General features: G+C 34.3%; 1 protein-coding gene across 5 annotated transcripts in view; it reads left to right on the top strand.

Moving 5' to 3' along the window:
- Positions 1 to 15,006, top strand: part of ROBO2 (roundabout guidance receptor 2) — a 581,315-nt gene that overhangs the window by 554,261 nt on the left and 12,048 nt on the right. For 3 of the 5 annotated variants that reach the window (XM_055313854.1, XM_055313852.1, XM_055313851.1), the window contains exons 24-26: positions 8 to 213; positions 10,032 to 10,214; positions 12,417 to 12,590. In XM_055313854.1, coding sequence (XP_055169829.1) covers positions 8 to 213; positions 10,032 to 10,214; positions 12,417 to 12,590 — 563 coding nt within the window. The remainder of the gene's footprint in view (positions 1 to 7; positions 214 to 10,031; positions 10,215 to 12,416; positions 12,591 to 15,006) is intronic. The other 2 variants (XM_055313855.1, XM_055313853.1) reach the window with 1 other exon arrangement.

Below are 15,006 nucleotides of genomic sequence, written 5' to 3'. Positions count from 1 at the left end.
ATTCTAGGCACATTCAAAGCAATAATCAACCTCCACAGCCCCCGGTTCCACCATTAGGTTACATGTCCGGAGCCTTGATTTCCGATTTGGAAACAGATGTTCCAGATGATGACGCTGATGATGAGGAGGAAGCTTTAGAAATCCCCAGACCCCTGAGAGCACTAGAGCAGACACCCGGATCCAGTATGGACAATCTAGACAGCTCTGTGACAGGTAACAGAACTGATTTAATAGGAATAACTGACCTATTTATAACATTAAAATGCATCAAAAATCAAATACTTTCTTATGTAAGATTTATTCCACTCCAGCTATTTCTATAACATTTTAAATATGTTAATATTAAACACAAAATTCAAAAAGGATTTGGAAATACTTTTGCTTTGCTGCAAAAATGATAAGAAAATTCATGAATTTTAAAAAGCTTTAAAGACATGAAAGAAAACTCAATTATATCCAAGGCTTTCATGAAAAGTTCACTCTACTGGGGAACCAAGTCTATTACATAAAAAAAAAATAAACTTGACTTTTAGAAATGATATGTTTTGTATATCAGGAGCAATATACAAAGTCAATGCAATCTTAAAACGCTTCTTGATATTTCACTCTGTAAAATCATTCACTGATGAAAGTAAGCAAGTCTTCAGAATGAGCCTCTCTGAGGTTGCACAAGGTATTATTTTTAGAGTGGAGAAAATGTATAGTGAGATAAGCCATGCATTTACACATTTCATATCATCGGATTCAATAATTGTTCGTCTTCCAAGAAATATGCTTATTTTTGCGGTTTGCTCCTTCAGCATCCTCTGGCTTTGTTCACCAACTGAAAGGTTCCAGTTGCTTCTCTCCTAGGGTGATCCCAGGACTGCAACCTATTTTCAAGGATTTAATTTATCCAGTTTTGTTGAAAAAACTTGAATCCCAATGTGTACACAATGACTTTAGAGATATGTCCAAATGTTTGTTATCTTTCTATTCAAGTAGGTATCTATTCGCTGACATACATATACAAATGTCTCCTATATGATTATAAAGACAGGACTACCACAAATGAAGGTCTTGCCTTTGCATGGCATTGAATCTTCTCAGAAAAATCACCCATTTCTGTATTTATTTTGATGATATCATCTTCATCCCAGGAGGCATTTACCACAGTCCCTTTTAATTCATTTGTACTCCAATGCTCCCAACTTGCACAGATTTTGCCCTATGTATTTGAGTTCAGCCAATCCTGATGGAAGCTTCTTTATGACAGTGATGGAGAAGGATAAGGACCTTTAGGTTTCCTCTGTATGCCTTACTGAGTAACACAATGTGTGATGCATGAGCCCACTTTCAGTTTTGCTTCTTACCTGGGGGCTGCTTGCCAGGCTAATTGAGATTTAAGAACTGCAGATATACTGCTGTGATTTGAAATCCAGATTCAACTGAAGGTGGCAGAGCAAAAGTTTAAATCTTTGAATGTAGAGATCTAACTTATTAGTGCACTATTATGTTAAGCCCCTTTGCCTGAATTTGTAGCATAATCTCCTTCAGGGTAAAATTCTGCATATTTTTGCATATCTCACTAATGATACTGAACTCTTTTCCATTAGGAATGCAGTAAGAATTGTAATAATAACACACAAAAAAGGGCAGCTATAGCCTATGTAGTTTTTTATTAAATATTATAATGTCAAAGATGATAAATATATCTATAAATCAAGAGACTGCCATTTCGCACTTTTACATGCTCACCTGTTAGTAGCATGTTATGCTATTTAATGTGAATGTGGTTAAAACCAGTCTCCCTTTCTCCTTGTAGTGAGTATACTGTTCATTCCACATGAAGCTTTTATTGCTAAGAAAACAGTCTGTTTTCCTCCTTGAATTCACTGCTTAATTACTACCATATATAAAAACCTGAGGGTGTTTGGGTATATATTACATGATGAATTTACCCTATGAATAATACATCTTCTCAGAGAAAGAAGTTGTATCCTATAAAAAGTAGCCAAAGAAAAAAACTCTTTACTCTCTTCTTTATTTTTAATTTTTTTTTTAAAAACTTTTGGCTATGCAATGACTTTGTGGGGAAAGTATGATCAAAGATTTAATTTGTTTTCTAGTACATAAGTATAATGTAAGTAAATATAAATTTTTAAAAGTAAATATATTTTCTCAAAAAAGCATGTGTGTGTAGGAAGTGTTAGTATATAGATGTGTGTGAGAGAGTATAGATAGTGTTTGTGATTATATCTGCATGTAAGTGTATGCAGAGGTTTGTATGTGTGTGTGTGTGTGTGTGTGCGCACAGGTGTGTGAGTGTAAATAGGATTTTAAGTGTATTAGAGTGTGTGTGCGCGCACACATGCATACATGTACACATACGTGGAGATGGCCCTAAGGTGAATATATGTCCAGGCCAAATGTTATATAAATGAACATACTAATGAATTTTGTCCTAACATGTGTATGTTTTATTCAGACACTTAACAAGTTTAATGGTGCTAAACGAGGTGGGCAATAAAACAGACACTGTTTCCATTGACTTTTTATGTTTTTAAGATGGCAAATACCCACAGAGAGGATTCTGATCTTACTGTAAATTACTCAGGGTTCTAAATTTGTGTGTACAAGGAAGTCAAGCATTACTTTCACCTAAATCATCTGGTAGAGATTTTCATTTTCATGAAACTAATAACCATTTTTATTAAATGGAACAAACAGTCCTATTCCATTTCCTGAAACTCTAAAACCAACCAGAATGATAGTCCAATGATAACACAGAGATGAGCTAATAAGCCTGTGTATACAATTATTCAGGATTTTACTTGGATATATTACATTCCAACACTTAACCACATTAAGTAATATCAGCAGCTAACCATAGTACAGAACCCATCTTCATAAAGAAATAATTATATTAATTCCAAATACTTTCAAAACAATCAAGTCATTTGTGATAGACATCTTCAATTTTGAAATAATGGTTCATGAATGGAAAAGCAAGAAGAGAGGGAAATATCTGTAGTTCCATATCCCATAACCTCATGCCTTAGCCTGGTTGGACTGCTATAACAAAAGGAGTAGATCGGGTGGGTTAAACAACAAGCATTTATTGCTGGCAGTTCTGGAAGCTAGGAAGTCCAAGATCAAGGTGCCAGATATGGTTCCTGGTGAGTTCCTCTTTCCTAGCTAGCAGACAGCCATCTTTGTGCTGTGTTCTCACATTGCAGAGACAGCAAGTTCTCTGGTCTCTTTTTCCTATTTAAGATTTTATTTATTTATTTGACAGGGAGAGAGAGAAAGAGAGAATGAACCAGAGAGTACAAGCAGGGGGAATAGCAGAGGGAGATGGAGAAGCAGGCTCCCCGCTGAGCAGTGAGCCTGACGTGGGGCTTGATCCCAGGACCTAGGGTTAGACCTGAGCTAAAGGCAGACGCTTAATCCACTGAGCCATCCAGGAGCCCATAGTCTCTTTCTATAAGGGCACTCATCCCTTATAGATGAACCCACATTCATGGCCCCATCTAAACCCTAATTACCTTCCAAATGCCCCACACGTAGGGATGAGGGCTTCAACACACAGATTTTAAGGAGAAATCAACATTCAGTTTCAAAAACTCAGTAATGTGAAAAATGTATTTGCAAGCCTGCTATGTTATGTTTATTCCCACAACAAACATTTATCAGATGTCAATTCCTTCCAACCTATTGACTTGGAATTTAGAAATAATAATAATGATGATAATAATAATAACAAGATGGAGAAGAATACTAGCTTGCACATATATAGCCCTTAGTAGGTGCAAGGCATCTCCTAACAAGTGGCCTGTTTTTCTTTCGTGGTTCCATGAGCTAAGAATTTCCCACATTTTTAAAGGATTCTAAGAAAACATGGAACAAACAAAAACAAAAAAAGAGACAGCAAAGTCTCAAATACAGGGTATCTGGCACTTTATAGAAAAGTTGGCTGATCTTTTTCCTAATATTTTAACATGTATGAATTCACTTAACGGTCACAACCTTATTTTTATTCTCAAGTTATAGATAAGGAAATTGGGTCACAGAGGGGTTGAAAGTCTTTTTAAGGTTACCCACCTGATGAGTGACAGAAGAATTTTCCAAATAAATTGTTCTTACTCTTAAGATGAATACCATGATCCCTTCTTCAGAGACACCCAACTTTTTTTTTCTAATCTCTGAATTTAACGTATTTAAGAAGAAAATTATTTCCTGGTCTATTACTTAACATATGAATCTCTAGTCTCTCTCTCTCTCTCTCTCTTCCTTTCTGTGTGTATGAATGTGTGTGTACACATATGAATAAGTGTATATTTGTACAAATACAGCATATAATTTTATCTCTGGAAACACTAGTCCTTATCCCCTATACACTTAATGAAGATTTTTAAAATCCTAATTTTTAGATGTAACTTGTATTTATTTCTTATATTCACTATATTCTATTATAGTGACCCATGCTACCAAAAACCAATGATATCAGCACTTTTTATAGGAAATCTCCTTTTTTATTTAATTTCTACTATATTCTAGTATATACTATATTCTAGAATATGCTATATTCTAGTATAATATACTAGAACTATATTATATTTCTACTACTATATAGTAGAAATTATATAAATGTCTACTAAACTTTAGACTTCTTTGGTTATAATAAAGTATGAATCTGTCTTGATTATAGTGCACCACACTCTGTTTTGGTTGAGAAAGTAGAACATCCAGAGTTGTTTCGGTCTCCAGGAATGTGCATGCTGTACTTCCTCCTTAAAGGCCAAGTCCACTATGGTAACAGGACAGAGCAAGGAGTTAATACTTCTTTCTCTATCTTCCATAATGGGAGTCAGGGGCAAGTGTTTCCTGAATTTAATAACTCCACCACAGGAAAAAAGAAACAGAAGGCAGTGGGAGAAGGGGCAGAAAGAAAATGTCCTGTACCTGGAGCCAAGATTCTTGCCGCTTCACTGATCACAGAAAGCACAACGGAGAGGGAGTTCCATGAAGTGAAATGAATAAAAGTTTCCTTAACTGCTGGACCCCACATAAATACTACGACTGAAAGGAAATCATGGCTTTATGTTTTCTGTGTTTTATGTCCTTGGAGGTTTTTACTGAAACTCCCAAACCAGATCGTTTTGAAAACAATAAAACCTGGCAGCCTCACCACCTTGCTGACCACACAGCTTTTCGAGAATTGGCCACTTAAAAGTGGGACCTGATGTTTTGCTTTTGTTGCAGAAGCTTAAGGAAAATGCTGCTGTAGAATGAGGGGAATTTCAGAGATAATGCTTAAAAATAATGAAAACACTTTCTTAGACAACTTCAACAGCTGGGATGTATTTAAAAAGAAATTAAACATATACTTCAGACTTTAAGAGATAAAAGGGGAGTATCATACATTCATTTTTTATCTGAGTGGAACAAATTAACAGGTGCCATATGTCCCAAGGAAGAAATTTTGTAATTACTTATTTTGCTTTCCATATATATTACACATTCTTTTCCTCTGAGGAATGTAGGTGGAATCACTGCATATTCAATGTTTTAGTGAAAGAAGGACTTCTAAAGATTAGATGTGTTTTTCTACATTTAAGCAGAGGTCAATATCTGGATTGATTTGTCCAAAGACACTTATAGCTGAAGATTTTATTTAACAGATATTTAGACTGATTGCACTTAATAGGAAGAGTTCCTGGATTAAATATTGGCTGAAAAAGTGGGGGACAGCCAGTTTTTGTATCTCATAAAAATGGTAATGCAACAATTAGCAGGGTCATATTATGAAGCACAGACTTTACTCTAGCTTAATGGATCTAAGGATAAGCATTTATCAGCAAGGAAGGATTTAGCATAAAACGACATGTAAATGAATTGATGACTGATCATAAATTAATTTTAGTGCTGAAGATGTAATAGAGACACAGCAAGATGCCACTTTATCATGGTATTTTACTGCTCAGTAACGTTTGAGCAACAACTTAATGTCCTATATGTGGTTCTTCTTTAATAGCTTGAATAAATTTGAGATTTTTTTGGCCTTTCAGCAACTTTAAACCTGAGAAATTTCCAAAGATTGAAAATGTAAACAAAAATAAATTTGGCTATGTGACATAAATTCATTTTTCATTAAATGTTTAAATACATATTGATTATGTTTGGGGTTATAACATGTCAAATTGGTATGAATTGCTTCTAATTTGTAAAGAATCTCTACCTGAACTCATTCACTTTGTATTCATTTTAATTTTTATGCTTCCATTTACATTTATGAAAGAAAACCAGTTATCCCAAAACTTGCTTACTCAATAATTCATGAATCAATGTGTTTCTTTTCTTCTTATCATTGTCTTCTTTTTTTGTAATGGCTTGTATAATTGTTCAGATCATTCTTGATGCTTAAATCTAAAGAAAGAGCAAACATGATAGACACAGAGAGGTGAAATCAGTGATTGCTATATAAATTTAACAATTTTACAATGTGGAAAAAAATTGACATATTTATGTACTTTTTTTTTCTTCATGGTGTATTGCAAATCTTCTTTTAAACTATCCCCTGCAAATGCAACCATTCCATATATCATGCTAAATAGAGATGAGGGGCTATCAAAGATGAAGACTGAGGGACAAAGAGGAAAGAAAATTTATTGCCTTCTTTTTGCTTCCTTCTTGCCCTTCATTTTGAAAGTGAAATCAACCATACTAACCCGAGGGCACTTGCCCTTCTGTAGCTTGGGGTAATGAGGCTTCCTGTTGCCCATCATGGCCAAATTTGTATAGCACATGTCTCTTCAACTTTGAAGTCATCTATCTAGTATCTTGGCTCTTACATAGAGTAGTAAAGAAAACAAAACTGATGTTCTTTCTATATTGACCAAAACCCACTTTAGCCATGTCTTTCATGTTACTCTCTCTTTCCTTGGAAAGGAAAATGGAGACTCCAAAGAAAACTTCATGAATAACTAAGATTTCTGTGGGCACAGCAAGGAGCATTAACAATCTAGATAAACTTAGAGCAAAGACACAAAGGCAGGAAAGTAGCTGATGTGACCCAATTATTTCTTGGCTGGTTATAGTGCAGAAAGGAGAATTAAACAAGAATGGGCTAAGTACATTAGAATAGGTGGTTGAGTGTGGATGGAGAACTCAGGGAAATAGGCAAACTGCCACTCTATATAATATCATTATCTTAATTTGAATAAGATATTGACAGATATCAGTATTATGTATCAAGGTATAGATAATAATATAATATAATATAATATAATATAATATTAATTAATTTTTCACTTTTCCCTTTTGGGTAATAACTCGCTTCTTTTCCTGTTGTCAAGTTGTCAACAAGAGTTGACTGACATTATATTCTTCACTTAATACATTTTCTACAAGTTCTTATAAGTACATTTTTTTCTGTAAGTAAAATAAGTTCATTGCCAGGAAATGGCACATGGGATATTATCACATATAGAATTTACGGTGGATAATGAGAATGTTGAAGACATTTAATTCAATATGCCTGATGTTTGCTCAATTTCTACTGGGCAAAACCCCTATCGAAGAAATATGAAAATGAATAAGAGTCCCTAATTTCCAGAGTTCCACTGTCTAAAAGAAGAAACATTTATATACAACAAACTGCAGTTTGTAGAGACCTGATATGCTACTGTACACATATTATTTGAAAAACACAAGAAGTAGAGAAATTGATTCTACCTAAGACAGTTAAAGGTGAGGTGGAATCAAGGTGATACAAGGGATATTGATTTGGACTTTAAAGTTTGATAGTGATCAATACAGTTAGTGACAATCCAGAGGTGTGTCAGAGGAACCAGAAATAATGCTATGTCTGTAAGGTCAGGCAGTGGGACTATACAAGGTATGAGAGAGTATAGCGCTAGAAGGGTAGGCTGGGCTAGATAGTGAAGCATCTCAAATTCTTAACTTGGTATCTGGATGTGGCATTGGCAAATTAGGTAAGGTTTTGAATGGAGGAACAAAATTACATGCTAAATGAGAAAAATAATTCAGATGACAATGAGGGAGATAGAAGGAACAAGAAGGAAATCAGGAGGTGCCTAAGAATGAAATTGGAGATGTAGAAAAGGAGATGTTTGTTTGGTGATTGAGTTTCACAGATTTATTAGCAGATGCTCAGCAGACATTTAGAAATACAGAAAACGGTACAAGGAAGGGATCAGGATTGAGCTTTCACGTATTTCAAAACTATCCTCAGTCCTAGGGTTTCATATTCTCTGGTGATCACTGACTGAATCACTTTGATTTTTTTTTTCTTATCTACTATAGCATTATATTACAGAGCCCTTGCATCATTTCTCCTTTCATTTTGGGCTGTTGATCCTTGACTTGTGATTATTAACTCAGAAGTGGTTCTCTGAGGAGGCTCTGTTGCACGTGTTATCTGGGTTTCCTTGCAGTGGCCTGTGTCAGGGGAATTTGTTTGGAAAGTAAAAAGTGTATCTCTGTGCTTTTGGCAAACAGAATCAAAACTCTATCTTTCTCTGCTATACTTACCACCCTTTTAACTTCTCAAATTCTTCTAACCCTTTTGTTTCTGTTTTCTCTTTCTTGAAAGTGCATGAACCCCTGTGATTGTATCCTGGCACTTCGACTAAAAGTACAAATGCTTCATCACAGCAACCCTCCCAACTATACTGTTGTCTCTTAAACACTGGAGAAAAGCCAGAGGGAATCTATGGCACTCTATTTTAATAATCACTCTTTTGTGAATATGTAATTGGTCGATGTAGAAAGCGTAAATTCGCTTCTTATAAAACCTTTTTTTTTTTTGCCTCTCTCTCTCTCTCTCTTTTTTTTTTAAGATTTTATTTATTTATTCATGAGAGACACACAGAGAGAGGCAGAGACATACGCAGAGGGAGAAGCAGGCTTCCCATGGTGATCCCAATGTGGGATTCAATCCCAGAACCCCGGGATCATGACCTGAGCTGAAGGCAGACACTCAACCACTGAGCCACCCAGGCATCCCTACCCTGCCTCTCTTTTAAAAAAAGTTAGGTGAAGCAACATTTGGTGCTTTATTGTATCATAAATTAATGGTATATAACTTAAATATTGTAATATTAATTGTAGTAATAGATTAAGGTTTCTGTGTGCCCTGGTTTAAGAAAAAAATAGAATTATAAATGACTTTCTGAAAAACTAAGAATAAAAGTTATTTCTTAATAATCTTCATATTTTAAAGCTCTTGACACATGAAAGTGCAGTTCTTTTCCTCTATTGCCATGGTTTCTACAAAAGTAGAAAAATCCTTATTAATTCCAGTTCTATTCTTCATAATGGTTAATTTTCTAAAACAAAGATTAGTGGTAAAGAGAAAACTGAAGTTCTTAAAATAATTAAAAAGCAACAAAAGCATCTTGAGCTTTGAAATTAAGATTTTTAAAGATATGTTTTTCCCTTTGTTCTATTTGCTCTGACACTATTTATACAATTTCTTTTTGTTTATAATGTTTGTTGTTATATTTCCTGATTATTTAAATTTGTATTTTAAAATCCTGATATGGTTCTAGCACTTCTACAGTCAGCAAGTGTATATTCCATGGTAGTTATCATTGAAGTCTGCATAAATTGAAAATACATATTTCTACTCTTCCTTCCTCTGAGTTCTTGATAAATTTACTTTACATACTCTATAATTTATTTCAATAAAAGTGTTCTTCTCTGAATTGTAGGACTTATAATATATATTCAATTCTCTTTGGGGAAATGACCATGTAGTAATTTAAACAATGTAAGAAAGAAATCATACGAACCATGTTTTGTTTATGTGTTGCACATAGAGACAGGTTTTAAGTGAGATTCATTCTTCTGCACTAGGAATGGTTAAGACATGGCTGATGCTTGCCAATGGCTACAGAGATCAAGATGAAACATCCAGTAGGAGGAGTGAGGAATTGAGGCAGCTCCCTGTCCCTTTAGTAGAGTGTGTGCAAGCAGATGGGCTATCCAATATATACAACTCACTAGACGACTACATTTGTTTTTAGGTTCAATGGTAAATGGCTGGGGCTCTGCATCTGATGAGGATCGTAACTTTTCTAGTCATAGATCTAGTGTAGGTAGCTCCTCAGATGGCTCCATCTTTGCCAGCGGCAGCTTTGCACAAGCAGTGGTGGCAGCAGCAGATAAAGCTGGTTTTAGGCTGGATGGAACCAGCCTTACAAGAACAGGTTGGTAGACTCTGAGTCAACACTATTTGCATGAGAGAATCTTGTCCTTTAAACCCTGAGCTATTTTTCTCCTGTTCTTTCTCCTCAGTGAGTCTGACTGCAGGGGTTTCTTTAATATGCATGACCACAGTTTGGAACCTGGATTACCAGAACTCTCTTCTGATGCTCCTTTTGCAGAGCTGAGAATAGGCTTCTACTCACCACCTTCCATCCTGTCTTTCCCTTTCCCTTCATGGCTCTGCTGATTAATTGGAATATGCTTCCTTTTTATATTACAACCAAGCTGCAACTGAGATTGCCATTAAATTTTCAATAACTCACACTTTGCAAAATTCTCACACAATCAATAATGTGCTCAGTAATTAAAATTATTCAGCTTTTATCTCCATTACTTTCCTTTGCCCCGTTTCTTTCTGTAAATGCATTTTCTGGGAAGGCTTTCTCAGCATGGGGTGAATGGGTCTAAGGCTGTCAGTCTAACACTCCAAATGGCTGATGGTCTTATTAATTGTTTGGCTGTTAAAATTTTAACCCAATAATTTATAATTTATTTTAAAGGATGCTAATTAAAAATAAGCCCACTGCATTTGCAACTTGAATAAAATGCTGACTGCAAGTGTATTTCTCCTTAGCATAATCTAATTTGGGCTTCTGAGAATAATTCAGTACCAATTATATAATTTTTCATGTATCTGATTCTGTCCCCAAAATAAATGTGAGATCCATTCTAATAATAGATCAGTAATTTGTAAGTTGTTTTACTGAAACAAAATAATTGGACATGATCCATGCTATTACATGACTGTACTTTTTAAATGCACATATAAGAAGGTTCTAGGATATGAATTAAGCCAAGCTACCTTACAAAACAAACGAAGCCTTAAACACAGTTTTGGAATCGTAATAGTATTCTAATAGTAAAGTGAAGAAAAACGGTTTTGACCCTTCACTAAACTCTCAGGTTATAAAAAGGAGCCCTGGAAATTTTCTTTGAATTATACCATCAGTATTTCTTTTGAGTATGCAGTAGGAATCTTCAAACGATAGAAAAAATTCCAAGCATTGCAGAGGTTTATTTTTCATATAGCATCCAAACTAAAATATGTTGTAATATAATGGTTATTTGAATTTTCTTGCTTTATAAGACGTAAGTCAAAAACTTTATGTTGCCTGAGTGCTTTTTGTGGCATAGCTATAAGCACAGCAGTGAGAAAGTGCAAGAAAACTAATAAATTAGAAGGCATAAGTGCATTTCTTGCATGTATGCTAATAGCTAATAAAGCATTAAGCAATATCATGTCACATTGACTTAAGGAAATGTAACTACATACAATAATTTTGTGTGAAATGAAAACATGCACAAGAGAATAAATACATACACATAAAACAGCACTCACTTACCATAATAAAGATTATATTAAAATCATAAGATGTTGAACATTTATTAGCTACCCTTTTCACAAAATAAATTTCCCTGCATATGTACTAAACCTCAAGAAAAGGACATAACACAATTTCATTTTTCAATGAGAATTTGGAGTCTGCTCAGATACAATAATATTCATCAGAAAATACCTATTGCACTTTGGATATGCAAGGTGATTTTAACCTGCTATCTATCGTATTCTGTAGACTAATGTTATTGAGTTTTGTAAAAGAGGTAAAATTCATCACGTATTTGTATGGGTAGTAAGGTCAGTTTTAATATATGTCTCTGAGCAGACCTTTCATGTAAATTTTCAAATGCAATTACTTCAGGACCTTTTTCTGTGCTCAAAGAGAGTTTGTAAGATTCCAAGGATAAAATTTGATTAAGCAAATAAGACAAGTACAAAATTCGTTTCAGAAATAACTTCTTTAATTTTAAGAAGTAAGAGCAGCCTGAATTTGCATATATCCATAAAAATATCACTAAGATCATCAAGGCTAAATAAAAATATAATCAAGTAATATCAAGTTTTTGGTTGGTGGATTTGTTCTATAATTCATTTGTTTGAATTTTTTCAGTGTGTTGGTTACAAAAAGTTGGATAAAATAAATTCAACAAGGAATATTTTCTTATGGAGATGTGCCAGTATTTGACATCTTCAAATGGCATCTCTAGGCAACTTTATAGGTTAGCCTAAGAGCAGAAATACAAAACAGGCAGCATCACTGCCTTATAACATTCTCTATACCCCATTCCCTTTGTTTTCTTTCTAGGCAAAGCTTTTACCTCCTCTCAAAGACCTCGACCAACCAGCCCATTTTCTACTGACAGTAATACCAGTGCAGCCCTGAGTCAAAATCAGAGGCCTCGGCCCACTAAAAAACACAAGGGAGGGCGAATGGATCAACAACCAGCATTGCCTCATCGAAGGGAAGGAATGACAGATGGTAGGTTTGTTTTCTTCTCTCATCTCCTCACTGAAGAGATGTGCTCTGTGCAAATCATTAACTTAGATTAAAGTAGCTATGGTAGATTAGGCCTTTCCTCATCATGTAACAGGCAGAAAACCTAGCAATATGCTCTTGTTTAAATAAAACACCCTCTTCTATATTACCAAGCCCCAAGAAATGTGTGCCATACCACTTATCAATATTGATCTTGCTGCCATTCTAGCATTTTCCATTAATGCTTTTTAAAAAACATTCCCGTTTGAGGTTAGGAAAGAAAATATAGGTAGCACGTGCACTTGCTATGAATTTCTGATATTAAATTTGAGACATATCAGACATCAAATTAAGATAACTTAGATGGTATTTCACTTTTGAAAAAGACCATGAAGTGATTTGTAATTTAGCTTTTTTTTTTTTTTTTTTTTTTTTTTTTTTTAGTTTCATGAATTTTAGGGCTAAAAGCATACTACAGATCATCTAGTAGATGGGTCAACAAACTTTTCTGTAAAAGTCCAGATAGTAAATATTTTTTACTTTACCTGGCCATATGGTTTCTGTGTGAGTATGGTTATAGGGGAAAAAAAAGAAAAGAAAAATAAGAATGGGTGTGACTGATTTCCAGTAAAACTTTAATGATAAACAGGTGAATTTGGCCCATGGACCATAGTTTGCTGATCTATTTCAATTCTTTTATTTACGTTTAGCATTCAGTCTTTGAGTATTTGCTTAAACACTGCTGGTTTCAGGAAGCACAATATTACTAGGAGATCTCCTTGTTCAATAAAGAGTATCTTATCTCTATAAAGCAGGATCTATATCGCATATGTTCAACTTAATTCTCACACATTTAAAAATAGAAATATAAATATTTATCCCAAAATTTTATTCTAAGGAATAGTTAAGATGATTTATGTCAAGAGCCTAGTATAATGCCTGACCCAAAGGTACATTTCTTCCCCCTTCTCAACACTATCCCTTACGGGTACACAAACTTTATCCTGAGGTAGTTCTGCTAAATACCAAAGGATGAACCTAGCCCAGCTACACATTGGAACTATCTAGGGAGCTCTTAAATTATACCCTGGAGATTGTGATTTAATTTTTCTGGGTAAAAACCAATTATGGATATTTTTAAAGCTCCACAAATGAATCTAATGTGCAGTCAGCATTGAGAATCTATGATGGAGTCTTTAGCATTCATGTCAGTGTCTTAGACTTATCATTATAGGACAGAATGAGACTTAGCTGGGAAAGAGGTACTTGTTCTTTATTGTTTTGGGAGGAAGGGTCTGTATCTGGCAGCCATCTTTGTGCTTTCTTTTGTCGTTTTGTAATGGAGGGAAGACTTTAAAAGTCAAACATAACTTGTTCTAAAGCTTTCAGGTTTACTTATCTTTCTGGTTACTTTATTTTCTTGGGAAGTGTTTCTATGGAATATGCACTCTAGATTTTAATTACTGTACAAACGAATATCCTGTGGTGAACAAAGATGCTCACCACTGCCTTTCTGCCTCAGATGATCTAAAGATTAGTTGAGTACTTAAAACAGTGAATAGTGTTGATCTTATTCTTTCTAGATAAAAACAACCACCTTCATTTATGTGGTAGTTATAAATCTCAGAATTAATAATTTTGTATAGTTTTCCTGCTATGAAAGGAAAAAGAGAACTTTTTTTTTTTCTGAAGCACTGGAAGATTATATACAGAATATATGGAAGATAACAAATATAAACCAACAAAATAGTTCTCCATTTCTTCCTAAAATACTTTTCTTGTGAATCTTTTTCAGAATGTCTGGTTAAAGCAAGCTACCTTCTAGTTTAAAACATGATCAATATATTGCTTATTTTCCTAAATAACAAATAGGTTCCTAACTTTTAAATTTTCCAGCATTTCAAAAGGGGGTATGGATTATGTGTAGTTAGTAGATATATTTTGGAAGTAGTGATACTGCAAGGGAAATATCAGCTCCCATGTCTTCCTAAGTTTATGATCCAATGATATTCTAATTATGATATGGGGACATTTACTATGAATAGCACTCTAAAGATTATCCTTAAGGATGTTATTTTTTTATAGTAAATGTATGATTTAGTATATAGTAAATATAGATTCACATGGCATGAATCCATGCATTTGTAATAATTTTATAATATCCAAATCCATGCATCTGTAATAATTTTATAATATCCATATGTAAAATTAAACTGTTCTTTTAGAGAAGGTTGCCATTTGGTAACACCTACTGTATAGACATTTTTAAACTAGAACTTTTGCTTTATACATTTTAAAATTATTTTTGGTGAGTAAATTAATCAGAATAATTATTATTAGCTGCTATACCAAACAACTTCTCTCAGTGACTTGGTACAACAAATTTGTTTCTCAGGGTCACACTAACTTATAAAGGTCA

This window comes from Nyctereutes procyonoides, unplaced genomic scaffold (assembly GCF_905146905.1).
Source record: "Nyctereutes procyonoides isolate TBG_1078 unplaced genomic scaffold, NYPRO_anot_genome, whole genome shotgun sequence".
NCBI lineage: Eukaryota > Metazoa > Chordata > Mammalia > Carnivora > Canidae > Nyctereutes > Nyctereutes procyonoides.
Note: the sequence above shows the minus strand (reverse complement) of the source record. Positions and strands in the feature narration are given on the sequence as shown.